The 9,909-nt window shown below is 38.2% G+C and overlaps 1 protein-coding gene across 1 annotated transcript; it reads right to left on the bottom strand.

Annotated features, from left to right (window-relative positions):
• Positions 1–2,357: 2,357 nt before the first annotated feature.
• On the bottom strand, positions 2,358–3,376 carry LOC147314171 (uncharacterized). Its single transcript, XM_086260913.1, has 2 exons — positions 3,289–3,376; positions 2,358–3,161 (listed from the first exon to the last, which is right to left on the bottom strand). Exons 1-2 carry the CDS (start codon positions 3,361–3,363, stop codon positions 2,490–2,492), a joined length of 747 nt encoding a protein of 248 aa, XP_086117039.1. The 5' UTR covers positions 3,364–3,376; the 3' UTR covers positions 2,358–2,489.
• Between the last annotated feature and the right edge of the window lie 6,533 nt (positions 3,377–9,909).

Raw genomic sequence — 9,909 nt, 5'->3', positions numbered from 1 at the left:
TCAAAGTACCGCATCAAATGCAAGCATTTGCAGCACCGCAAAACGTTCATTCTCCGGTTCCAATACCTTCTTGTTTTTTCTTTGCCGCACAAAAAAGGAATGTACAAAACAAAAGGAGAACAATGCCGGTCCGTACAAAGACAGACTCGATGAAAAGACAAAGAAAAGATACGAGGAAAAAATCAAAGGAGTGAAAGGGTCAGACCCTTACGAGCACACAGAGTGGACAAAAGACGTTAGCGTGCTGCCCAACTTTCACCACGCTCAGATGTATAATTATACGGTTCTTGGAGTGAGTGCATACACTCATGAAGTTTTTAGTAACTTCAGGTCACTACAACAAGCCCAGGTACAGTTTACCGACGGATGGGTACAGGACCTTGAAACGCACCGTGTAGAACGAAAGACCATCGTACGAACAAAGGTAAGTTTACCAGTTTCACAAATCGTCGTGATAAATACACATTCGTTAACCGTTTATTAATATAACCTTTGAGCTCAACGGTAACTAATTAGTAGTGGAAATAATTTCTGGTAGCATTACAGAAATGTAGCAGTGACAATAATATTGTATGCTGTAATCGCAATGGACAATTAGTGATACAAAACAACTGTTTTACCCTGTGAATAAAAGTATATGTTTTTGTCAATGTACCATGGTAATAACAGAAGCGAAACGCAATACTGTGTCAGGACAATTCACTATTTATGCACAATAAATAAAGGAGCATAGCGCGACAATTTCTGTTCAGCGCCAGACTTGCTTGTAACCTATATCACCAATTATGTTAAGAAAAATGACGTATTAACTACTACAAAACTCTGACCTTTGTGAGAATGCTTGGAGCAGACTAACATGTGAGCTGGAGTGTTCTGAGACGTTATATTTGGTATATCCAGACCATCCGTCGGCTCTTACTTCGGAAACATGGCTTAAAAAATTTCTCTTCAACGACGTAATCCGATAAAAAAAAAAAAAAACGATCTCTTTACCCGTCGGCTTCCCGTGGCTGTCATGCGACCGGCTATTGCAGTTAATAATACAACAGCTTCTTGACATTTTTTGGGTTTCTTTTTATCGCTGTGTAACTGAGTTCAATTGAAAGCCTGCGTGCGCTAGTACCTCTTGCCACAAGTTCCCAGAATCCTTTGCGGTTTTACCCCTGAATGACGTCACATTTTCAATCTTTATCCTGGTGGGCCGGTCTCTAGTCAAAATGCCCGGGCCGATTTTTTGTCCCAGTCCAGCCTTGCAGACAACTACAGCTCATTCAGAAATCTGCTGCTCGAGTCCTCACTAAGACCAAAAAAGTGGACCACATCAGTCCAGCTCTGAGGTCTTTACACTGGCTGCCTGTCCGTCAGAGGATAGACTTTAAAGTTCTGATGCTGGTCTATAAAGCTCTGAATGGTTTAGGACCAAAATACATCAATGACCTCCTGACCCAGTATGAACCTTCCAGATCCCTCAGGTCATCTGGATCCGGTCTTTTATCAGTTCCCAGAGTCAGAACCAGACACGGAGAAGCTGCATTCAGCTTTTATGCTCCTTATATATTTTATTTGTTTTTGTTTCTAATGTCTCTGTAAAGCACTTTGAATCACCTTGTTGTTGAATTGTGCTATACAAATAAACTTGCCTTGCCTTGCCTTGCCTTACTGTGGCGTATGACCTTGTGGTTCATTCTTTTTGCAGTAGGTATAGCTTTCTCCATTTCTACTCTGTACTTCTGATAGAACTACTAGCCTTGCTGACATAACAACAGGGCATTTTTGCTATCATGCGAAACATTGTGCCACTAGGCTACATTAAACTCTGGATGGTTATACTTTGCAGAAGAATGATCAGGTTTAAATAGCAAAGCAGGTTAGACTCAGCAGAGAGAATGTTGATGTTTTGTTAGCTCAGTCATTGCCAATTTTTATGCAGTATAAAGGACTATGCTTGTGTGGGTGTTGTGCCAGCATAATAGTAGAATAACACAATACGCTGCGGGCTTTCTCTACCACAAAGGATCATCTCCATCTTTTGCTTTGATTTGTCACATTCAGATCTTTTCAGCAATACACTAAACCAAACTCCTGAACAGTTCTCTTACAGTTTTTCTCGATTGCTAAAAAACATTTCTTGAAACTACGCCTCATATCCTCACAACAGTAAACACAAATCCATAACATCTCACTCAATTTCCCAAACATCCTATTTCCAGGTCAAAATGAAGCTCTACACCCAAAACTATTCACTCCTGCTGAAAAACCAAACTTTGCCCTCAGACATCAAACACAAGCCCTCAAAAACACACACACTACAACAGAGTTTTGCACACTGGTACAATTAATTCAAAACAATAGCTCCAAAACAAATAGGTTGCTTATGGTTCTCCCCTTCAAAACCCTTGTCACATGATAAACACAAAAGACGCAACCAATGTATGTACAGTGGCACATTGTCATTCATGTACTATACAGTACAACACACACCAGAAACATTATCCCACCTCAGCATCTTGTCTTTGGTCTGGGTCAGGCCAGAGAATCTCATCCACATCACAGGCTATATTGGCCCCAGCCAGGCAGTGGGGGTAAAATCCTCTTGCATGCCTGATCCACCCCTGGCATGCATCTACTGATATGTCTAGGTAGGCCTCTTCCATGGCCTGAAGGAGGTGAACACGGACATAAGGTTCTCGGTCATACACTTTCCACCGCCATGCCGAAAATAACTCCTCTATCGGGTTTAGAAAGGGAGAGTATGCAGGCAGAAAGATATTAGAAAACCTTGGGTTATTGGTAAACCAGTCACGAACCAGAGCAGCGCGATGGAAGCTGACGTTATCCCACACAACAACGTAGTGAGGCTGCTCTGGCTGTGCTGGTTCCCTGTAGTCCAGCTGGAACATATGTTGTCTTAAACCATCAAGAAAAGCAAGGAGAAGCATAGTGTTATAGGGTCCTAGTACGGCATGGCGGTGGAGTACCCCTCGTTGGCTGATGGCTGCGCACATAGTGACATTCCCCCCACGCTGACCAGGGACATTTACAATAGCCTGATGGCCAATTATGTTCCTCCCCCTTTTCCTTCTTTTGGTCAGGTTAAAACCTGCCTCATCCACAAAGATTATTTCATGGGGAACAGGCCGTCCTTCAATCTCAAAGATTCTCTGCAAAACACATAACACAGTAGAGTCAATCGGTACCCTGAACCACAGTTCAAGAGTGCTGAAATGGCAGCATAAACTGCCATGCTGTGATGGTACACAATACTTTATACAGTATCAAAACTCATACCTGAACATATTCCACACGTTGGTTTTTCACTCTGTCAGAGTTTCGTTCGAAAGGGACTCGGTATGCCTGTTTCATCCGGAATTGATTCTTTCGGAGGATGCAGTCAATTGTGGAGAGGCTGATGGCATTTATGCCTCGAAAAAGATGATCATCCTCAATCACTCTCCTTTGAATCTCTTGCAGGCGGATTACATTATTTGCAATTACCATGTTTACAAGTTCCCTCTCTTGCTCCTCCGACAAAAGCCTTAACCTGCCTCCACCAGGTGGTCGTCTCTGTGTCCTACAAAAATAGAAGCACTCATTACTGTAACTGTCACACATTCATTTTACAGGCAAATAATGGAAACATACTGAAACTCAAGACACATAAGTTCAGTAACTTAAACGTTACTGTACAAAGCAGTCTTACTGCAAGTACACCTACCTGTTTTCCTCCCTGAAGGTTCTGATGATGGAGGCAACAGTGAAGCGACTCAAATTTGGTTGTACTCGTTGCCCAGCCTCCCTCATAGTCATCCCATGGACAAGGACATGGTCAACTAAAGTGGCTCGAATTTCATCCGAGACTGACTGTCTTCTTGCCCTTGCTCTTCCCCTTCCTTGTCGCCGTCGTTCTCCACCTCCACCTCCTTCACCACGTCCTCCTCCTCCTCCACCTCTCCCTCCTCCTCCACCACCTTCCTGTTGTCCTAGACCACCTCCTCCTCCTCTTTCACCACGTCCTCCTCTTTCACCATGTCCTCTTCCTCCACCACGTCCTCCTCCTTCAACACGTCCTCTTTCTCCAACACGTCCTCTTCCTTTGCATCTCTTTGGATCCATTGTTTTAAACCTGAATGAGCTGACTTTGGCCCTTTTATCTATCCATCGCAGGTTCTGATTGGTGTGTGCTAAATTTTGACTCCTAGTGTTTCCACCTGGTTAATTGTGTGCTAATTGAGCTCAAGCTATGCTGACTTAAATTAACATTATTGCATGCTAGTGCTTTCTAAATGACTACATGGTGTAAGCACTGTAAAATGTAGGGATTTGTGTGTAGAGTTTTGCAGTAACAGTTCACCAAATTTGAGTCATGTGTCAAAGCAGGGAATAGTGTTTATAGTTCAGGGAAATGGGTGAGCTTTTTGAACAATAGCGTTACGGTTTTGAAATTTTAGTTTAGAGGCCTGGTTATAGTGTTTAGGCAATCGAGAAAAACTGTAAAAGACTTCTGTCTGTCTACATCAAAAGATATTGACAGACTGTACTGCAACAGTTTTTCTTTTTTTGTTTTTTATTGTAGAATAAACCATTTCAAACTATGTCGCAATGTGGGCTTTATTAAGCTCACTAAATGCAAATGCAAACAACAGGAGCAGGTCATGTTTTTACAGAGGTCAGTAATAAAAGTAATAATACAGGATCAGAACAAAATCCATGAAAATTTACTTGCATTGTGGCCAAAACCTGGTGTTATAAACAGCCTCCAGGAGCTGTCATGCCTTAACAAACCACAGTGGTAGAGGATCATTCAAAAGAAACAGCAGGATTGAGAGAGAAACCTTTCTAAAGGAGCACCTTTTCTCTCGCCACAGTCGACAACACAGCTTCCTTGTTCCGGCTCACATCTGACTAAAGTTACCAGTTAGTCAGCAAGTCTGAGGTAAATGTGAGAACACCACAGATTTTGGATTTAAGAAATTATTTGAACAATTTTGAAAAGGTGAACATATAATCATTTAAAGAACTCCACATGTAAATACTAAATGTAAATGCGAATGTGTATATAGTTAGGTTTTAATAGAAAACACATTTTTGTAATATTTCTCAATTGTATATCAGCTTCTAAAGCTTATAGTTTTTTAATTGTACAATAATAGGAACCATTTAATCATCATTAATCTTTATCACAATGAAAAAAATCAAGGTGATTTGAACTTTGAACTACCATGCATCTCGGTTCCTGCTGACTCAACTCTGGTGCTTTTTTTAATACTCTAAACTAAATATGTAACATTATTGGATTTTGCCTAGCCAGTAGTTCTGTTGCACCCAAATGTAATTCTAAAAACAGTTCATGTCATTTTGGAGACAGGCTTACAATTGATGAAACGAATTACAAAAGTGAACTGCTCAAATATAATTTGATGTATATTGATACCTATCTTTTAAAAATGTGTATATCTTCTATATAAGCCTTCTTTGTTGACTTGAACTTGCCTCTGTTTTGCTGTTTTCCTTTTCTATATTTAATTTCAGTGATGTTTGATTTAATACTTCCACAATAAATGCACTTGAAAATAATTATTTATGACAGCTTAACACATTTTTTTCAGCTGTATCAATAGTAGAGATGAAAGTAAGGTTGTTTTAAAGTTGCGTTGTTGTTTCTCTATTATGGAACTGTTGGAAGACCTATCCTGGATTAACCAAATGGTGAGATTTAGAAATGGTCCTAAAGCTCTTCTTTTGTCTCTTGTGAACATATTGTTTTGTTGCACTCTGCACTGAAATTGACTCAGTTAATTCTATGATGGCTTCGGTAGTTTGAAGTTTCATGATTTGAGTAATATTCTGTGAGAATACCTTTAAATTTCTGATTTGTTTGCCCACCCACACGCGTCTCCTCACAGTATCTCAAACTATGATGTTTTGGCTTTTAACCATTTCTTCTAAAACATTGTGACTCAATAAGTCGCTTTCAATACACATGAACCTGGACATCCTCTTAAAAAAATACATACATACGTACACATACTTCTGCACACTATATTATGAAAGTTATTATGAAATTAATGTCAGGTTCAGTTCCGAGTTCAGGAAGCAATTTATAACAGAACTGTTATCAGAACTTCACACATCACTAATTTAATCATTAGATTTAATCACAGTTCAGATTGAAATGACAAATATGCATTATACTTTTAATATATTAAATATAATAATTTATATTATTATAAAATACTGACCTTTGATGACATTTGGTATGTTTGATATAATTGGATCATTTTACATTCATGACAGTGAGTGAGAAAGACCATCTAAAGCAACACTCTGGTTCCATTTTAGATTCAAGACGTGTCTGACAAATGATGATGGGCAGTACCACCAACACAGAATGTTAAAACCCAGTTGGACTCACACATTTGTGTCTGAAATCCATGTAAAAAAGGATATCACAAACCTTTAGAGTCCACAGCTTTATTAGCTGTAAAGCTCCATTGTGTTGGAATTTGCTGCTTATCATAACTGAATTTGTTGTTACAAAAACATTTTATCCTGTTTATAGTTCATTAATGTTTTTATGAACAAGACACATTTAACAATGTTGGTTATTTGGTTTTTACAATAAGAATCACAAAAATCAAAGAAAGTGTTACATTTTTACTGTTATAAAGAAACCAAATCATACCCAGGTAAAAAAAATGTCCTTTAATGGTTTAAAGGTAATTACTATATTTTAAAGGATCTGTGCGCTCATATCAGGATTGACATTGTCACCACTCTTAATGCAGTTTTTAAAACAGTTAAGGCATTTTTTATAACAAAGACCTACCTGTGCAAACGAGTTTTGACAAAACATGTCAGTCACTTCAACTTTGTGATCATTGAACAAAACCTGTTATATTATGTTTTAAGACACTTATCAGAACTTCACAGACTTTGGAAAGAAAAAAGTGTTCAGAGACAAAAAAAAGAAAAAAGAAAAAAAGAAACACAACAAATTAATTTGTAACCTTATAAAATTGTTGAAATTGGGGAAAATGAAACGACACTTGTGAGTCTGTATGTGTCAGAAAGAGACAAAGAAAATATGCACAATCTTAGAGCATTGCGCCAGCTACTGTAAAGTACATAGATTGAGCAAGCACTTTTTTATATGGTGTATTAGGTATGCCTATTGTTAAAGCAAACATCTGACTGGCCAATTACATGTCAGCAACTCAAAGGATTAAGGCATGTAGAGATAGTCAGATAGCCTGCTGAAGTTCATAAGTAGCATCAGAAAGAATAATGATGAAAGAGTGGCATGGTTGTTGGTGTCAGACAGGCTTAACTGATTTCAGAAACTGCTGATCTACTTGGATTTCCCCACGAAACCATCTTTAAAGTTTTTAGAGAATTGTCTAAAGTGAGGAAATATCCACTTTTCTCCGGGTGACAAAAACTTGTAGATGTCAAAGGTCAGAGACAAATGCCCAGACTACTTCAAGCTGATAGAAAGTTAACAGTAACTCAATCAACCACTCATTATAAAAAGGCATGAATCTTTGATCTCAAAACCCCTCAGACCTTGATGCAGATGGACTGCAGCAGCAGAACCCACACCTGTTGCCACTCCTCTCAGCTAACAACAGGAAGCTACACTCACATAGACTCACCAAAATTGGTCAATAGAAGATTGAAAAATTGCTATTCTCCAGTGACCCTCACAGTCACCAGATCTCAGTCCAGCAGAGGAATTTGGTATGTAGACAATGAGCAGCTGACAAATTTGTAGCAACTGTTCTATGCTCACGTCATAATGGCGCAATGCTGGACAGTAATCAGGCAAGTGAGCAATCTAGATTTGTGACTGACGACGCTAAAAACTGATTTGAAAAGCTGTAAGAGTCAAGTGAGAAGTGAATCAACATAAAATAACAAATAGAAGTGTGTGTGTGTGTGTGTGTGTGTGTGTGTGTGTGTGTGTGTGTGTGTGTGTGTGTGTGTGTGTGTGTGTGTAAAAAAATGACAGAGAAAAGCTAATTCTTGCTTTGAGAACTGCATCAAGAGTAGTGATAATGACGTTTCTGATGTGACAATTGCACTCAAGTGATTGAGAAAAAACACTCTGTCTCATATAAGCAGCTACCTGCTGTGACTGGTCTTTTGGAGAAAAAAACCCAATTAAGACAGTTCAAAATATCAACTAGACTAAGGCTGGCTCCAGCTACTTATCATGTGTCAGATGATCAGTGAGGTCACTGATCATCTGACACGTCATAGTTGGTTATGAGTGTAATGGTTCTTGAGAAAGCTTGTATTTTATTAATGAAGAAGGGACATAGAGAAGGGACATTGACTTCTCACAGTAATAGCTTTTGCACTTCCTGGAAATATTCATTGTGAACACACAGTATATTCTTATCCCAGTTGGACTGAATAGCATTATGTGTAATTCACAACCATGAAATCAACTGAGATGAAGCAGGATGGATGGATGGATGGATAGATGGATAGACTGGCTGTTGATTTTGCATTCTACTTTCCTTTTGCTGTCATGTATGAATAAACCACAATACTACCACAGGCGCTGGTTCTCCAGCATAGAAACAGGATTCTACATGAATAGAAAATATATACACACTATCATTTCAGTCTAGTTTTGATAGTCACCCAAAAGACCTGGTGTGTATCACAGTTTGAAGCCTGATGGACACTCACTTTATTATTCCCAAAAGGCAGAGTGAAAATTGTTACATGTTTTCAGTTATGTGTCTTGAATTGCTTAGATTTTTCACTGCTGCAGATTTCACATCATCATGTATAATTTAGAGGAAATACGTGAGACAGGTATTTAATAACAATGCTTTGGATATGAAATAAACAAAATAGTTAGAACTTGTATTTAAATATTTTTGTTTTTTGTAAGTTTGCCTCTATATACCACCAGAGTGGTATTAAGCAATCAATATGCGGTTGAATTACAGGCTTTCAGCTTTATTTCAAGGGGTTTTACAAAGATTTACATTTAACTATTTATGAATTGCAGCCATTTTTATTCATAGTTCCCCATTTCAAAGTCTCAACACTAATAGCAAAAGCATAATTTTAAAATAAGGAGGGGCATCAGCAAATGTATTTCCTCCCGTTCTGTATCCTGCACTGTGCTACTTGTGGTCTTTCTGCCTCCAGTTTTGTCTACATTAACCAGGCATGCTCTGTTAGTCACTGAAAAATATGCCATTTCTGTATCTTGTGTTACTTTTGCAGTATGGTTTGGTTCATTATCCATTTGCACTGTGAAGCATTAGTTACCCAGTTCTTTTGGCAGCCACGTTCTAGGTTTTGACAATGAGTTGACTGCCTTTGCAAGTATTATCGTTTACTTTTAACCAAGTTGGTTGTTCTTGGTTTTGATTTGAATAAATGCTGCAAAAGGCTTTTTTAAAAATCTAATCTATTACTACTAACGTTTTTGTTAGTTTATTTGTTATGTTCTTTGATTTTTACCTTGTACTTTTTCATGGAATAATGAAGGAAAGAGTTTCAACTCGCCAAATCAGACTGAAAATGGAGGATTATATATAAAATTAGCCATAATTAATAAATAGTTAATGCAAAATGTCTCTCTCACATTCCTTAAATTTGTGCTGAAAGTCACTCCCCTTCAATCACTCTTAAAGAATTAATTTAAAATCCTAACTAAGAAAAAATAACAACAAAAAAATGTTTCATTGTCCAAAAATTAACTAGAAGGGCCTAGCTGCTACTACATTTATATCACAGAAATTTTGAGTAAGATCACTGAGCTGTTATCTTTTTTCCTCCTTTTTTTGTTCTGATATTTGTATCTGCTCGTGTCTTTTGTTGGAGATAATGGTCCAAATTGTAAACCCCCCCCCCAAAAAAAAAAAAAAAAACGAGCAGAACAGC

The sequence above is a fragment of the Aulonocara sp. 'chitande type north' Nkhata Bay genome, linkage group LG14 (genome assembly GCF_057382095.1).
Source record: "Aulonocara sp. 'chitande type north' Nkhata Bay isolate Kocher_YH1m ecotype deep benthic linkage group LG14, A_spYH_male_GT1.1, whole genome shotgun sequence".
Taxonomy (NCBI): domain Eukaryota; kingdom Metazoa; phylum Chordata; class Actinopteri; order Cichliformes; family Cichlidae; genus Aulonocara; species Aulonocara sp. 'chitande type north' Nkhata Bay.
The sequence above is the reverse complement of the archived record's forward strand: the minus strand, read 5'-3'. Positions and strand labels throughout refer to the sequence as shown.